We start from the raw sequence: 17,306 nt of genomic DNA, 5'->3' as shown, positions 1-17,306 counted from the left end.
CATTGCCTTCTTGCCTGCATGGTTTCTGCTGGGTAATCAAAGTTTAGTCTTCTTGTTTCCCCTTTGTATGTGACTTTTCATTTTTCTCCAGCTGCTCTCAAGATTGTTTCTCTGTCTTTGGCTTTGGTGAGTGATTATGAAATGTCTTGGTAACTTTCTTTTGGGGTCTATCCTATATGGGGTTCTTTGAGCTTCTTGGATGGTCAGCTTTTCATCCTTCACGATATTAAACCTTCAATGATCCTCTCTGTGTTTCCCGTTTTCTTGCCGTTTTGGAACTCCGATCACAAAATTTTGCTCTTGATTGTATCCCAAAATCATTCTCAGGTTTTCTTCATTCTTTTCTGTGATTTTTCCTCAAACAATGCATTACCCAAGTGTTTATCTTCAATTTTGCTGATCCTGTCTTCCATTGTTTCAAATTTGCTCCTAAAATCTTCTATTGCACTGTCCATTTGTGAAACCTTGTCTTTTGGATTTCTAATTGCTGTTTTTGTATGATTTTGTTCCAGTATTTTTTTCCTGAATTCTTCCATTGTTTTGTCTGTGTTTTCCCTGATTCTTTTTTTTTTCCTTATTTTTGTCTGTATTTTCCTTTATGTCTTTCCTAATCTCTTAGAGAGCCCTGAATATTAGACTTTTGAGTTCCTTATCAGATAGTTCCAGTGCCTTTTCTTCTACTGGAAGGTCATCTGGTGTTGTATTTTGGTCGCTCACTGGAGCCATCCTGTCCTGTTTTTTTTTTAATATGTTTTGATATTGTCTGCTGTTTATGGGACTTTTGGGAATTATTTTCTTCATTTATTGATTGTAGATTCGTTTGTTTGGTCTTGTTTTTTTGTTTTATCTGGTTATGTTTGGATAGGCAGGCTGGGAGTGTTTTGTGGCTTGCTTGTCTGTGACCATGATACTTCTCACCACCTTGTCCAGGTGAGCAGGGCTGGCTGGGTTGCTCAGCTATGGTGCAGCAGGGCGGGTCCATCGGGAGGCAAGGGGAGTGGGGATGGGTTGTTTGTGACATGAACTGGAGCTGGTAGGGTGGGGCTGGGCGGCAGTGTGGGGTAGGGTTTGGGGGTCCGTGCCAGTGCTGCTTGGGGGTGTGGTGCTCAGTGTGCAGTGCAGATAGGCAGGAGGGAAGGGAGAGGATGTGATGTACGGATTGGGTGCTGTGTCTCCTGCTATGAGCTCCATGTAGTTGCCTCCCCGTATTTGCTGTCTGCACTACTTGGTGGCTGTAGTCCAAGATGGTGAATCCATACCACGTTAGCTAGTAGGGAATCTCTACACCATGGCTCCCCTCATTCTCTGTTCTCTGTTAGTTTCTTATTCCATTTGGTGCTTGTTCAAGTTTTTTACCCCTTCATTTGTTGCTTAGGTTTCTAGGATTGATGTTTGTATCTGTTTTACTTAGTTTTTTGGGTCTTTGCTGCAGAGGGACAGCATTATGCTTCTGTCTATAGTGCCATGTTCCAGCTTGTCAATTTTTGCAAAGAAGGTAGTGGGATTTTGATAAGGATTATGTTGCTATCTTAACTGTGTTAAGTCTTATGATCCATGAACATGGGGTATCTTCATTTATTTAGGTCTTCTTTAACTTCTTTCAGCAATGGTTTTTAGTTTTTAGAGTGTAAGTTTTTCACTTCTTTTGTTAAATTTATTCCTAATTATTTATTTTTTGAAGCTTCTGTAACTGGCATTTTTTCCTTAATTTTATTTTCAGGCTGTTCAGTGCTACTGTATAACAATACAATTAATTTTTTGTATTGATCGTGTACCCTACAACTCTGTTGAATTCATTTATTATTTCTAGTAGTTTTTAGTGGATTCCTTAGAATTTTATTTATACAAGAACGCCTTGTCTAGAAATAGAAAATAGAAATAGTTTTATTCCTTACCAGTCTGAATGCTATTATTTTTTCAGATTTTTTTTGGGCCCCTTTCCCCTTTCTGGGACTCCCAATTACAAATATAGTAGGATGCTTGAAGTTGTCCCACATCTCATTGACGCTCTGTTAATTTTAATTTTCTGTTTTATTTTGCATAGTTTCTATTACCATGACCTCAGACTCACTAGTCTCTTTGTTGTTAATCCAATTCAGTATATTTTTCATCTCAAACATTGTAGTTTTTATCCATAGAACTTTTTAAGAAAATATTTTTCATGCTTCTAATTAACATTTTGAACATATGAAGCACAGTTATAATGACTTCTAATGTCCTTGCCTGCTAATTCTATCTGTGTCTGCCCTCAGTCTATTCCAAATGATAGGTGTTTCTTGATTTGTTTTTATCCTCACTATGAGTCATATCTCGTTTCTTTGTATGCCTGGCAATTTTTTAGTAGATGTCAGACATTGTGAATTTTACTTTGTCAGGTGCTGGATATTTTTGTATTCCTGTAAATATAATTGAGATTTGTTCTGAGATGCTATTAAGATACTTGGAAACACTTTGATCCTTTCAGGTTTTGCTTTTTAAGATTTGTGAGGCAAGATTGGAACAGTGCCCCATCTAGGTCTAATTATTCCCCATTACTAGGGAAAGAAGGAGCCATGGTGGCACAATGGTTAAGCACTCAGCTGCTAACTGAAAGGTACTTTCCTCACACTCATGTGCTAATCAGTTTTCTGATGAATACTTAAGGAAGACCTGAAGATCTCTGGAATTCTCTTTATATGCGCTCTGTCCTCTCCTCAACTGTTCTGCCAAGTCTAGCTAGCTTTGTCTCCCCTAACTCTCAGCTCCATGTCCTCAACCTGGGAAGTCTTCCAGGTTCTGTCTAGGTTTTCTTCCTTCACAGAAGCCTGGAAACACTTTTAGAGCAATGGCAAAGCCTGTGTCACTCAGAAGGCTCCCCTCAACTTCTCAGGGAGTACTGTACTTTGCTGTCTGCTGTCCAGTGCTTTAAAAACTGTTGTTTTTATGTATTTAGTCTGATTTTTTTGTTGTTTTATGTGGGAGGGTAAATTCAGTGCATATTACACCATCTTGGCTAAATGCAGAAGTTCCTACTATGGCTGATTTTTATTTATTTATTCTATTTACTGATAGTTTCTACATTTCCTGTAATAAGCATGCATTACTTTGAAATAAAGAAAAAGATGAATGTTATAAAACTAGCTGTGTATGATTATGTTGATCAGTCAAATCCACTTTTTGATAACCGTTATAAAAAATAATTGGATAGGATAATAATCAAAATGCCCATCTTTCACTTCTCTGTTCAGTTCTAGTACCAGCTGCCCATGTAGCACTTCTTCCTCGGACTCTGACTGCCTGGGGCTAGGTCAGAGCTCTCAGGTGAAAGCAGACAGTCTTCCAGAATGCCAGACAGGCCCAAGACTTTAGCTATCAGCTGCAAACTTGGGGGCCCCCATGATACCCTCACTTATAACCTGCTGGTTCCGAGTTTGGGGTTTTCCCAATACCCCTTCAGGACGCCAATTATAAGAGCATCCCTCACTTCTGACCCGCTGGCTGCAAATTCAGGATTCCTTCTACCCTCTCAGGAAACCCTGGTGGTGTAGGGGTTAAGCACTATGGCTGCTAACCAAAGGGTCAACAGTTCAAATCCACCAGGCGCTCCTGGGAAACCCTATGGGGCAGTTCTATTCTGTCCTACAGGGTTGCTGTGAGTTGAAGCCGATTCAACAGCAACAGGTTTGGTTTGGTTTTCTGCCCTCTCAGGATACCAGCTGCAAGCTCTGGTGTCCCTAGGCCCTCCTTCACCTCTGACCTGCTGGCTGTCACTACTCTCTTGGTTTTGATAATTTTCTAGAATGACTCACAAAACTCATAGAAAGTGCTACATTTACAATTATAGCTTTATTATGAAGACTGCAAAGCAGGATTGGCATAAAGAATGGACACATAGGGTGAGGTCTGGGAGGGTTCCCAACTGTGACGCTTCCATGTCCCAAAGAGGATACATCACCCTCCCGAGTCGATGTTTTTTTGCCAACCAGGAAGCTCTTGGAGATTCAGTGTCCAGAGCTTTAATTGGGGGTCTCATTATATAATGCCAACTTCAGCCCTTATGCCCTGAGATCAGTTGATATCCCAAGGTGATCACGAGGTGGGTTTTCCTGGCCATGTCATGATGAGATGATCATCACAAGTCACTGTGGCCTGGCCAGCCCCCCTTCTCCCCGACCCAGAATTGCCTCTCAGGAATCACCTGTCAGGTCTGGAGTCCTTATCAAGGACACTTAAACCATTAGGGAAATTCTAAGGTTTTAGGGCAAGGGCAAAGACCAAATTCTTTGGGTAAGGTTAAATTCTAAACCCCACAATGGTGCTAAGTGAAATAATCTGACATCAAAGGACATATATTGTATGATCCTATTTATATGAAATATCTAGAGTAGACAAATGCATAGCGACAGAAGATTAGTGGTTACCATGGGCTGGGTAGAGGGGTAAATTGAGAGTTATGGCTTAATGTTAGTTTCTGTCATAGGCTGAATGTGATTAATACCACTGAATTGTATGCTTAAAATGGTTAATCCATTGCCACCGAGTTGATTCCGACTCATAGCGACCCTATAGGACAGAGTAGAACTGCCCCATAGGGTTTCTGGGAAGCGGCTGGTGGATTCAAACTACTGACATTTTGGTTAGAAGCTGAATGCTTAACTACTGTGCCACCAGGGCGCTGTGAAATGGTTAAAGTGGCAAATTTTATGTTGTGTATATTTTACCACAATTAAAAAAAAGAGTAAACACATACACATATAGCCTGTATGTTATTTGCAGGAGGGAAAAATTTTAAACACCTAAGTTCCCAACAATAGTATATCTATAAAGTGGAATATATAAGCACCCACCGTTTGTGACAAAATGTGAAATGGAGTATGACATAAATCTCTACGTAGAACATGACCTTAACTTGTTTTTTTTTAAAAAAAATGTGTACACAGAAAACATTGGGGATGTTAATGAAATGCTAATAAAATGAACAAATCCATCTGGGAAGAAGTACAGCCAGAATGCTCCTTAGAAGCCAGGATGGCAAGACTTCGCCTCACCTACTTTGGACATGCTATCAGGAGGGACCTGTCCCTGGAGAAGGACATCGTGCTTCGTAATGTAGAGGATCAGTGAAAAAGGCCCTCTAATAGGTGGATTGACACAGTGGCTGCAACAATGGGCTTAAATACAGCAATGATTGTGAGGATGGCATAGAACTAGACAATGTCTCGTGTTGTACATAGGGTCGGTCGCTATGAGTCGAAAACTAACTTGATGGCACCTAACAACAAGAATGAAATATTAATTGATAGTTTGTTCTGGGTGATGGGATTATAGGAAGCCCTGGTGGCACAGTGGTTAACATGCTCAGATACTAACCAAAAGGTTGAGGATTTAAACCCACCAGCAGCTCCATGGGGAGAAAGATGTGGCAGTCTGCTTCTATAAAGATTAAAAACAGCCTTGGAAATCCTAGGGGGCAGCTCTAGTCTGTCCTACAGGGTCGCTCTCAGTTGGCATCAATTCAGTGGCAATGGGTTTGGTTTTGATTTGGGATGGGATTATAGGTGTTTAAAAATGTTTTAAAAATAAATCCCAGTGTTTCCCAGGTGTTCTTCAGGGGACACGAATTACAATGTTAACAAACATGCTGAACATTAAGACCATACCTTGCAGAGGAGTGGCTGATACTAGTCTGGGAGAACAGGTGGATGGGAGCGGATGTGGGCATGAAAGGGCAGGTGCAGCTGGAGCTGGGGAGGTGATGGTCTGGCATCCTGGGGAGAAATTTGGCTAGACATTGGCACCAGAATCTGGGACTTGCAGGCAATGCTTGGGCTAGCAAAGATTGGCCCAGCCCAACCAGAGTGGGATGGGTGCCCCTGTCTTCTTGCTTCTGGAGGTCCCTGGATTGTTTCCTCAAACCCCGCCCAGTCCCTCTTTGGCTGTGCATCTCCCTTGGGCACTGCTTCTGTCCCCTTCTCCCTCATGTTGACTTTGCTGCTTGGTGGCTGCCAGTGGGACTCAAAGCCCCAAGGAGAGAGAGGTCATCCTTCAGACCTGGAGCCCTGGGTCTACAAAACTCAAGCTTTCATCAGACACCAAGCTGGCTCCATGTAAGGGGAAGCTCTGGGTCAGGGGCTGGGAGAGAAGCATCATCCAACCTCAGCTGCGTACCAGAACCACCTGGGAGCACTAAAAGTCCGGATGCCTGGGCCCCGGCCCAAAGATTCTGATATATCTGTCTCAGGTGTGGCCTGGGCCTGGCCACGTTCTGGGGTAGAACCCTCACCTACCACATGGGAGACCCGGTTCGGCCAACGCACCTTAGGAGCAGCCACCGCCCGCCGGTCGGTGGAGGCTTGTGTTTTACTATGATGCTGAACAGCTTTCAGTGGAGCTTTCCGACTAAGAGGGACTAGGAGCAAAGGCCTCGAGATCTACTTAGGAAAATCAGCCAGTGAAAACTCTATGAATCTAAGGGTCCCATCCACGGCCAATCATGCGGATGGTGCAGGACTGGGCGGTGTTTCCCTCCAGTATGCAGCCGGTGGCCAGGAGTTGGCCCACTCAACAGCAGCTAACAACAAACAACGTACAGCTGTGACAGGCTGCTCCTGCAGCTAGCGTGCTTTAAGAAATGTTTGCCGGCCCTGTCTCCAGCAGTGAATATTCCTCATCTCACCACACCTAATCCGCAAGGTGGATAGTGCCATTGCCTTCTGAAAGAGGGAGAGTAGACACAGAGAGGTTAAGCAGCTTGTCCGAAGTTGCTCAGCTATGACAAGGCAGGATGGAGTGTGGGCTCAGGCTCTCTGGTCCAGAGCCTGGGCTCGCTCTCTTGCTCCCCTGCGCTTCCTCTGCCTTTGTCCACAGTCCTCCCAGGCAGGGTGGGACCCTGTCCTGCCCCCCGCCCAGGTCCTCACGCGCCAGCCAGGTTGGTGCAGGAAGCATTGTGTCAGATGACCGGTGCCCCAAGGCCAGGCTAGCGAAGACGCAAGGGCGTCCAGGCGACCGGCCAGCTCCAACTCTGAAGCGGGGCTGGACGGCTGTGGAGGAGTGAGTTCAGGGCCATTGGAAGGGAAGGGGGAGCTGAGGGAGGTAAGGGGAGAAAAGCGGCTGGCTCTTAGCTGGTGCATTTCACGCAGCCATTTCAGGAGGCCCCCTCCCCCACGGCAATTCTCCCCCACGGGCTGACCTGGGTCCCCACCCCTGGATGGGTCCAGGCGTTTCCCAGGATGAAGGAAAGTTTCACAAAGGCGCCTGGAGAGAGCTGCCCAAACTTCAGCTATACTATTAATAGCTGTGTTGAGCAAGCAATTAGCATGTGAAAGAGGGAGGCCAGGCAAGGGCCTGGGGAAGAGGCAAAGCTGTAACTGGGATACAAAACACTGCTGGGGACTGTGTGGGGGTGGGGGGAGGACGTGGGTCCCCGCACTAGCGCAGACAGGGAAGGCAGTGGGGCTCTGTGACCCACATTCCCAAAATCTGGGGCACACCACTTCTTCCCAAATCCTAACTCCCTTTCCCCCATGCAACTCCTCTCAGGCCTCAGGGACACCCTCCGGGGGCAGGGCTGGAACCCTGAGGCTAAGCACCTGAAGAAAGGGGGAGGGTTTTGAGGGCAAAGGAATCTCCAAAGAACTGTGGTGGGAGTGAAGGAGAGTCCTCAGGACACGCTAGTGGGAGGGGACAGGTCTACTCAGTGGAAAGAGTTCCTCATCTTATTTCGAATACTCTGTAGCTCAGTTTGGCAGTCCCTGGGGTGGTGCAAATGGTTAACGTGCTGCAGTCAAAAGACTGGCCGTTTGAGTCCACCCAGAGGCACTTTGGAAGAAAGGCCTGGGATCTACTTCAGAAAAATCAGCCACTGAAAACGACATGGAGCACAGCTCTGCTCTGGACACATGGAGTCGCCGTAAGTCGGAGTAGGCTGGACAACAACTGCCTTTTTGGCAGCTCAGCCCTCCTGGGTTCCACATCCAAGAAGGTAACTCAGCCTTCATTTCTTTCCTGCTCTGCAAGCCCTTGCCTGGCCTGTCTTCGCAGCTTCCTGGTTTTCTCCCCGTATCCTGGTTTGGATCTCTATCTTGTCAGACTATTACCTGCAGCTCTTTCGGCACAGCTTTTGCTGCAGACCCACCTAAGCCAGTTTATAGGTGGCTGCCACAGGCCACAGGCTCTCCCTGAGGGTGCGCGGGGTGGGCACCTCCAACAGAAAGTGGCCATTTTACATAAACCACCTGGTCGGTTTTGTGGGCATCCCGGGCTCTGAATACAAGTTTCCCTCAGGAGCCAGCAGAGCTCAATGTGCCCATGAATGGCGTCTAGGACTCTTGGAGCCGTCCGTGCTTTGTGCCTTCTCTTCTTTTGGAAGAGAAGGATGGAACCTTCTGGCTCTTCAGGCCTTCCAGACAGCAGCTCCCCTGCCCCTGGCTCAGAATCAACTACAGCAGGAGTCAAGGAGAGAGGCCACAGGAATTACTCCTCTTGCCCTGCCAAGGGTGTGTCAGGGGCGGGGGGGGGGGGGGCAGGTGTCACCCTGAGCCAGGACAGGCGGGGCTATTCAGATGCGTAGGGGCTGCCGAAGCTGCAGTGGCCACGAAGGCAGTGAGTGGGTGAAGAGAGACCAGTTTCTCTGGCTCCCGGGGAGGCAGCTATTGCCAGGACTACAAAAGGCTCTGGGAAGAAATGTGTGCACTTCTCAGTTTACAGAAAAAGGGAAGACTTGGCACTGTGGAAAGCCTTTCTTCTTTTGGGTAGCTGGGGGTGGGGTGGGGGGAGCAGGGACCTGGGACTGGATCCCGGCTTTGCCTATGTTCTTTGTGTTACACCACGCTGCACGACTCTCCAACGTCCAGCTGGATTTAAGGGTCTTTCTTTCTAGGCACAGTAAAGGCAGACACAGAGAAACAGGAAGTAGGCAATTTAGGAGAAAGTGCCACAGCTCCTGGAGGCAGGTCACAATCACTGTCCTGTGTATTTCAGTTCTCCAGCAGACCCAAGTGAGATCAGGCCCAGTCCATCCTCATGGAGTTACCTGCAAACAGGGCTTTGCTTCCTGAATTAGCTTTCGGCAGTTGGACTTGTTTGGTGGTGGAGTAGGGCAGAAAGTTGACAAAGAAAAACAAACATTATTAACCTTTCTTACACAGTACCATCTACAGCAAAGTGAACCCCTGCACAGAGTTATCTGCAAATAGTTCTGATTCCGCAAAAATCCCGTGACTTCCGGAAAATCAATCAGCCTCAGGGTTTGGGGTCCAGACTCCAAGGTGGATTAAGACTATTCCTAGGAGCCCCCGGGGAAACTTCTCTTCCTACATGTACAGAAATCAACATTTTCTTAATGGAGGCTGCGTTGGAGAGAAGGTTCCCCTTAGAATTAAGGGGGGGGGGGACGACGACATCACTTTTCCACAAACCCAAAATATCTTGAGAATCTCTCAAGAAGTCCACAGGGACAAGAATAAATCACAGCAACGATCAAGACTTAAAAGGAATTTTATTATTTTTTTTGAACGGGTTGAGGGGGACTTTACAAGAGTTTGAAGCTGATACCTAGAAAGGAAGATAAATAAAATACAAAGCCAGTATGTTGTGGCAAAATTCCAGAAAACACACTGAAAAAAATCTTTACAGTTTAAAACTGCTTCACTTTGTACATAATTACAAATTAATATACAGCATGTGGGTTTTAACCCATTTTTTAATAGAATTTAGCACAGAAATGTTCGTCTAGCATTTGAAAACAAAAAATGAAAGCAGAGGTATGAGGTGTACAATCACCCTCCTGCACGTCCTAGCGTCTGACACCAAGTGCACCCCACATGGGTTATGCAAAACACAGGAAACCATGAGGCTAAACTTCCGCCACAGGCAAGTTCACTGAGCACATACGTCCCTGACGGATGGTCGCAGAGGCACAGGGAAGGCTGAGCCGGGGGAAGATCTTGGAGTGAAGGAGTGCTGCGCTTACTTTCCGCCTAAGCCAGGGTGTGGCAGGTGCCCTCTGCTTCGCTATGAGTTCCGTGCTCAGGAGCCCACAGCGCAGACTGGGCTTCAGCGTGGATTTCTAGAACAGGTTGCAATGCATTTGGCAGGAGAGCTCTTAGCCAGTGGGGTCTGCCCATCTTTCAACCTTAGCGAGATGGAGAACTAACTCATGGCCTGTCAATCTTGTGACAAAGTAAATTAGATAAGGACATGGAAAGATGCCTTTGTTTTCGCTTCCTCTTTTTTTTTTTTTTTAATGGTAGCATTAAAATACTTTTCATTTTAAAAACCTGGCCAGCAGGCAGTAGATTCCAAGACTCTGGTTAACTAGGAATGTTATGCTACATTGAAAAAAAACATTCAGAACCAAACCAGAACAAACTCGTTGCCTTCTTGTCTCTTAGGCTGCATCAGGGCACCAGTGCAAGGCTGAGACACGACCCCCAGGACCTCAGCAGATGTATGTCCAAGTGGCCCTGCTGGAGGATGGCGAGGTGCCCAGCTCTCCGCTGGCCATCACGACCGTTTCATCTACAGGGGTTTTCTGGGCTTCCACCTTCACAGAAGTCCAAGCATGCGGGGTCAGATATTCTTCTGCACTGTCTTCTGTCACTGCACAGCCACCCTCTCCTTAGGACTGCCTTGGCTACAAAGCTGGGCTTGACTATCCTTGGGACACAGCTGGCCACACCACAATGTCAGAGGACACTTCTGCTCCCATGCAAGTACTAAGTCCTTGGGAAGAAAGAACTGGCTATGTGAAAAAAAAATCTTAGAGACAAAAGAGTGGAATATAAAGCACTTTGATGGATAGAAACTTCTGGCCTGTAAGGTTACGGTTCCACCCTGCTTTTAAGGAAGGGCCTATTCTGTTAAACCCCTATACGGTAATACCTGTCCCCTCAAGTAAAGGTACAGACAAAACCCTAAGAGTCTCAAAAATCTGTGCTTACCACTAATACTGAGGCCTTGGGAAATAACAAAAAGGAAAAGAATCAGCTGAGGGAAAATTTTAGTGGTATCACCCTGAGACATAAGAGGGTGGGGCGGGGGAGGAAAGGTAAGATTCGTACCTTAAAAAAAAAATCTTAATAGGGATTTCTTTCCCACAGAGAACTCTTATGGGGTAGGATGGAATGTTGGCAAAGGTTGAGTTACCTATGCAATCTGCTTGTTCTTAACCCTCTCCACTTTCAAAGAGGAAAACAGTATGCCTGATTGTCTCAGAAATGATGCCAACTGACGAGAGCAAGTAAAGTGCACATATCACCCCTGGGATGAAACATGGAGATGATCTGATTTGAAGGAAGATGCAGCTCCTTCTATGGGGTTTGCTAGATTCTAGGACTACGGAGAGTGTCACTAACTACCCCCCAAAACTTCAGTGCAGTTTCAGGAATCTGATTTCTCCAGCTTGGTGGAGAAAGACACTGGGGAATTTGATCTGAGTCACAACCCAGACAACCACCCCTTTTCACAGGACAGAAGGGTAGACAGGGCTGTAGACTCAGTAACCAGCATAGGCCTCAAGGTCACAAGCAGCAACAATCCCAGGTAATTCCCCAAACACGACAATGCAATCCCATCGGGTTTAGTTCCAGAGGAGAGAGATGACACAGAGAGATGACACTTTCACGACACAAAAGCGCAGTTTGAGTAAAGCCACTCTTTTCCACCGCAGACTAGATTCCTGATTGCAGCTTGGGCAAATGCAGAAGGTTTCTGATTCTAAGCTTGTCCAACCTGACCAAATGGTTTTAAGTTAGTGGGGTATGGGTGGAGGTGATATCTCCATTTTTAAAAACCACTGCCCAAACAAATTACACATGATAGTAGTTGGGAGTAAAAGACACTCTAAAGTCCACACGGAGCTGTGCGGCTTCTGTGGAAAATCTCCACAGTGCTTCCGTGAAGAGTCGGCGTGAAAGCAGCACTCGTCAGTGCTAACTCCTCACTGGTGTAAAACCTGGACAACAGGGTCAGCCACCCCGTGCCTGCACAGGAAGGCGACACGCCAGTCTGATTCAATACTGCCCTTCCCGCAGCTGTACTGGCAACGGGCCCATGAGTCCCAGGCGGGAACGCCTGGGAAAGTGACAGAACACAGCTAGGCTCTGGGGTGGAGCAAAGGGAAGCCATGACAGGCACAGGATGTATCCTGGAGTTGTAGGGAGTGGTGGAAGGAAGCAACTTAACTTTTTGCTGTTTAGGGTCTTGAAGGGGGGCAATGGGTGTATCACGTGGTTCCAATAGAAAATCAGATGATTTTGTTTTTAAGTCTATTTCTCACGGGAAAGAAACCTCCATGACAAAACAGGCAAATGTAACTCACAGGTGGCAAGTTTCTTGAATTCTCAAACAAGGAAGAAGACATCCCTTGATAAAAGAATGAGGTGGGGTGGGACGGGGGAAAGGGAATGAACCCCTCCCCTAGCCCTTCTCCTTCCTTCTCATCTGGGCCTTCAAGGCACTTGGAAAGTCACTGAGGAGGAAGGGGTGCTGGCTGCGACCTCGGTCTGCACTGATCAGACAGTCTAAACCGTTGGGCTAGTATGATTATACTGAAAACAACACACACACAAAATAAATAAAACAAATCTACGCTAAAAATTTTAAACCAGACCCCTTTCAAATAAACTGAAAGATAAATATCTCCATCTGCAAGGCCAGCTTGCAATTCATCAACAAGCACCATGTTACAGATTTTTTTTGTTTGTTTTTTAAACGTATGGTTCAAAGCCCCATGTGCCTGAGGGGCAAAACACAGGAGTCAAAGGCCACAACTGAAGCACAATTTCCCAGGATCTCCCCTCATGGGAGCACCCCGTGCGGCAGGAAGAGGGGCTCTCAGAGGCTGCTGTTGCTAGTAAGAGAACGTTACCAATGATCTGGCCTGCCCATACGAACTGGTGAGGAGCCTCAAGCAAATAAAGACCAAAACACAGTGGAAAGAGGGAGAAGAGAAAAAGAAAAAACCCAAAAATAAACAGGCAGGGGTAGGGTACAACTAATTATCAGCAGACCTTTAGAGTTTTTAAATTGTATATAAAAAGCCAATTTGCCACGGCCTCCTGAAGAAGAACGAGAACTTACCCCAGCCCCACCTTCTGGGCCAGCTCCTCTCTTGATCTGTGCTGGTGGAAACCCTGTACACAAGGTGTAACACCTTCGCCTAGACCTACTTCTCAGCCACTCGTCCTGGTACAGGGGTGGGAACATCAGGAGCTGGGCCAGCCAGGCTAGGGAGGCACCGGACCAGAGGTGTGCCAATGGGGTGTGCCCCCACAGTGAAAGCCTGTGGGGGATTATGATGGGGCTAAGGAAGACTGGCAAAAGGCCGTGGCCACTTCTGAATGGTCAGTGACAACCACAAAGTATCAAACTTCTACCTCATCTGTGCCCAGAATATGTGGGAAAAATCTTGGTAAGCCAATACATGATTTCTTCTGGATTTGATGATGAGATTAGATACTTGCCTGAAACGCCAAGATCAAGGTGGTGCAGCTCTTATGCTTCTTACACACACCAAGTCTTTTCTCAGGGGCTTTCACAAATATTTGTCCTCCCCGCTAAAATGAAATGGGAAATACGTGCATAAGAAGGGGTAAAGTGTGCCCTGGGAGGGCTTAAAGGGAAACCAGACTCTGAGAACTACTGTGTGAAATCCTTAACAATCCTTAGCAGCCGCACGCCACCTGACTTGGTGGCAGGCTGTCCCCTTGGGTGGAGCGAGGCTGTCTGGTGCAGACTGTGTGTAACTCGGATAAGCCCCATGTATATGGCAAACTGGTCACTGTACATGTACAGGGGAAGTCCAAACGGCTTCATTTTGATTGTGTCCCCCAAAATGAAAGAGTGTCAGAGGTTTAGACCTCACTGGAAAACACTCTTGTAGGCTTTAGGAGTAGCCATTCCTGATGTATCCAAAACCATCACCAGTACTTTGGGGGTCAGTACTTTCAGTGTTCACATCCTTAATACAGTCAGCCTCCACCGTTGAGCCCCTGGCAGTCTCAGATCACAGCCAAAGCACTGTCTGGGCCTCCGCCTCCATCGGACACTCCAGCCCCTTTGCTCCTTCTTATCCAGGACGTGGCAGCACAGAAAGACTTGCTGCTGGAGATGGGTAGGTGTACACATAAGAGGCCGGCACACGCAGGGACCGCGGGGAGGGAGCTGGTGACCACAGAGCAGGAGGTGGCCGCCTCAGCAGAGAGGAGGCAGCTCAGCAGAAGATCTCTTCACCCTCTGCTGGTACTTCAGATGCAGGGCCATCTGGAAAAGTGCAAACCAGGAATATAAAGAAGAAATTTGGAAAAAAATGACCTCGAAGTTGTTCTTTTCATTTAGCTCCCCACCTCTGCCCCCCCAGTGAAATCTTTTGTGATGCAGGTAGACGACCCTGGCGTGTAGACAACGAATGCTCTGGAATCCACAAGTAATATGTGATATTATATTCTTTTAAGCACATTGTTGTTGTTGGGTGCCATGGAGTCCATTCTCATAGTGACCCCCTGTGACAGCGATGAACTCTCTGCAACAGTTGCTGGGTGTCAGTGCTTACTGCCTGAGTGAGGCCCGGGGTGACACCCCCTTCACGACCTACTCTCTCTTCAAGTTACTTAATGCATTAGACCTTACATTTCTAAATGTTGTCATGTGCTGCAGAGTTGATTCTGACTCACGGTGAGCCCACGTGACAGAGCAGAACTACCCCATAGGGTTTCTGAGGCTGTGATCTTTATGGAAGCAGCTCACCAGATCTTTTCTCCTGAGGAGCAACTGGTGGGTTCAAACCACTGACCTTTCAGTTAGCAGCCGAATGCTTAACCGTTGTGCCACCAGGGCTCTATATTTCTAAACAGCCTGGAAAATATTAATTTTCTCAAGCTTCCCACACATAAGAGAAAGATCAATCCCAACCACAAAGAATGGAGAAGGATTCAGGGAAAAAGTGGCACATAAACTGGGAGGCCCTGTTTGGTGCAATTTAATCTGGGGTGCTATGGCCTTTAGCACATTATTTCATCTCTCTGAGCTTCAATGTCATCATTTCCCCTGGGCTCAGATCACTGACCTCACCAGCCATTTTGATGACTACGGCAGATCTGGACACACTCACAAATGCCAGCTGTTATTACCAGTTACTGGACTAGGCCTAGAAAGACATGGAGGGTTCTGCTTCACATAGGTGAGTTTCAGTTCCTCAAGTGGACTGTAAACACCTCAACAATGAAATCTGTGCTTTGGACAGTGTTTGTTAAATTAAGAGTTTTTAGTGTTAAATCCAACAGAGCAAGCAGGTCTGGTGAGAAGTACAACAATTCAGCTTTCACTCACCTAAAACACACCCCTTGTAAACCGCAGACCCTATTCTTCAGAACCTAGGGCTGCCGGGCTGGCGTGCGTACTCACCACCAGGCTGAGAACGGCTCCCTTTGCTCTTCTTCTTCTTTTCCTTCTTCTCCTTTGGCTTAGATAACCCAAACAGGCGGGTGGAGGTGGAGGTGGACACTGCAGTCTGGCTTGGCCCCTCGGGTACTTTACTTGTCTGGCTGGCTGAACTCAGTATGTGAAAAGCTTTATCTTTGTGTGTCCGAGAGAGGCTGTTCCTTTTTGGGGACACTGAAAGTTCGGAGTCCAGTGACCCTGATTTGGCTATTGAAGGTGCAGAAGGCAGAGGGGACTCCTCAGGATTGGGGAAGAAGGACGGGATCCTCATCACCTTGGTATGCTGACATGAGACCTGCACCGTTCAAGAGAGGGGGCTTTAGCCTAAAGGCCGGCAGCATCCCTGGCGCCCACTCGAGAAATGCTGGCTGAATTACACTAGTGTCAGCTGGGGTTTACCCACTTCCTCCGGCTCTAGAGAACTCACCGTGGTAAGGCTCAGAACTTCTCATTTACTCTCTCTCCTGAGCAGTAACCATCCAGGTGTTATTACCTTTGATACCATTACTGTTTTTATTACACCATGTACTTTAATCAGTATCATAAAGAATTACTAGCATGCTACGGATTCAACTGTGTCCCCCCCAGAAGTATGGGCTGTAAACCCTGATTTGTGGTTATAATCTCATTTGGGAATGGGCTGTCTTTGTTATGTTAACTAGACAGGATTGGTGTAGGGTGTGGCTTAAATCAATCTCTTTTGAGATATAAATGAGATTAAAGAACCAAGCCAGAGAAGCAGAGATGGGGGAAGAGAGATAGCAAGCCACCTGAACATGAAGATCACCCAGAAGCAGAAGCTCAAAAGAGGCAAGGACCTTCCTCCACAGCCCACCGAGAGAGAAAGCCCTCCCCTAGAGCTGGCACCCTGAATCTGGACTTCTAGCCTCCTAAACTGTGAGAAAATAAATTTCTGTTTGTTAAAGCCACTCATTTGTGGTGTTTCTGTTACAGCAGCACTAGATAACTAAGACATAGTGCCTTTGATGAAGCAGCTCAGAAAAGAACTCCCAGAAACAAGGAGAGCTGCTTATCTCAAGACTGATTTACACAGGGAGGTAGATAATTATTTCAGGGCAAAGAGACTATAAGACCCTGGCCAGGTTAGAGGGTAAGTGGAAGAGTGGAGCTTATACCCAGATGTCAGGCAAAGGGCAGACCAAAGGTGAAGAGGATCCGGCTAGTCTGTGCTCAGTTGCCTCGGACCCTTCCTCTGCCACAGCCCAGCTGATTTTTTGGGGACAGGGCAGAATCAGTCATTGTGGCATAAAATGGGACCATCTGTTGCTCCCCACCATATATCTGAAAACTTCTACAGGAAGCTAAAACTGTCCCTTCAGGAAGATGTCAGTTTAATTTTCTTTCATGGCCCAAGGTCAATCAATCAATCCAACAGCAACATGATAGGAGTTTCCATAGACAGGTAGATGTGCGTGAACTCGGGCTCTCCATCTGCCACAAGGCGTCCACGTTCCACAACAACCATGGAATATCACCGATAGAAACTCCGAGTCAGTGTGCTGAATAACTGAAAGCCCTCCCATGTATTTAGCAGCTACAGAAAAGGAAAGGTTTCATCAACGGCAGCAAGGCAAATCAGGAACTAAGGACAGTCCAGATATTAGAATATCCACAAGAATGAGTTTCACTTGCCCAGAAGAGCAGTTGTCGCCTCCCACTCATTTGGTGGGATGCGCTTTTTCCTCTCTGACTGACTCCCCAGTGACTCTACAAAATGGGCTCTTGAATAGCTCCTGCACCAGAGCCATCTACTGCTGTTGAGTGATGGCAGGCACTGCCCCTTCTGGGGGTTCCTTATCCTTGGTGTTTCCCCCAGCAGGCTACAGGTTCCTTTAGGGTGGGGACCACACCCAATTTCTCATGTGGCA

The 17,306-nt window shown here is 46.8% G+C and overlaps 1 protein-coding gene across 16 annotated transcripts in view; it reads right to left on the bottom strand.

Annotated features, from left to right (window-relative positions):
* Positions 1 to 728: 728 nt before the first annotated feature.
* Positions 729 to 17,306, bottom strand: part of AKAP13 (A-kinase anchoring protein 13) — a 412,106-nt gene continuing 395,528 nt past the window's right edge. For 15 of the 16 annotated variants that reach the window (XM_064267087.1, XM_064267095.1, XM_064267092.1 and 12 more), the window contains 2 exons: positions 15,382 to 15,712; positions 729 to 14,241 (listed from right to left, as the gene is read on the bottom strand). In XM_064267087.1, the coding sequence (XP_064123157.1) occupies positions 14,192 to 14,241; positions 15,382 to 15,712 (381 nt within the window). In that variant the 3' untranslated portion in view covers positions 729 to 14,191. Of the gene's footprint in view, positions 14,242 to 15,306; positions 15,713 to 17,306 lie in introns of all 16 variants that reach the window. The other variant, XM_064267090.1, reaches the window with a different exon arrangement.

This window comes from Loxodonta africana, chromosome 13, assembly GCF_030014295.1.
Source record: "Loxodonta africana isolate mLoxAfr1 chromosome 13, mLoxAfr1.hap2, whole genome shotgun sequence".
NCBI classification, from domain to species: Eukaryota; Metazoa; Chordata; class Mammalia; order Proboscidea; family Elephantidae; genus Loxodonta; species Loxodonta africana.
This window is presented reverse-complemented; position numbering and strand designations above follow the sequence as displayed.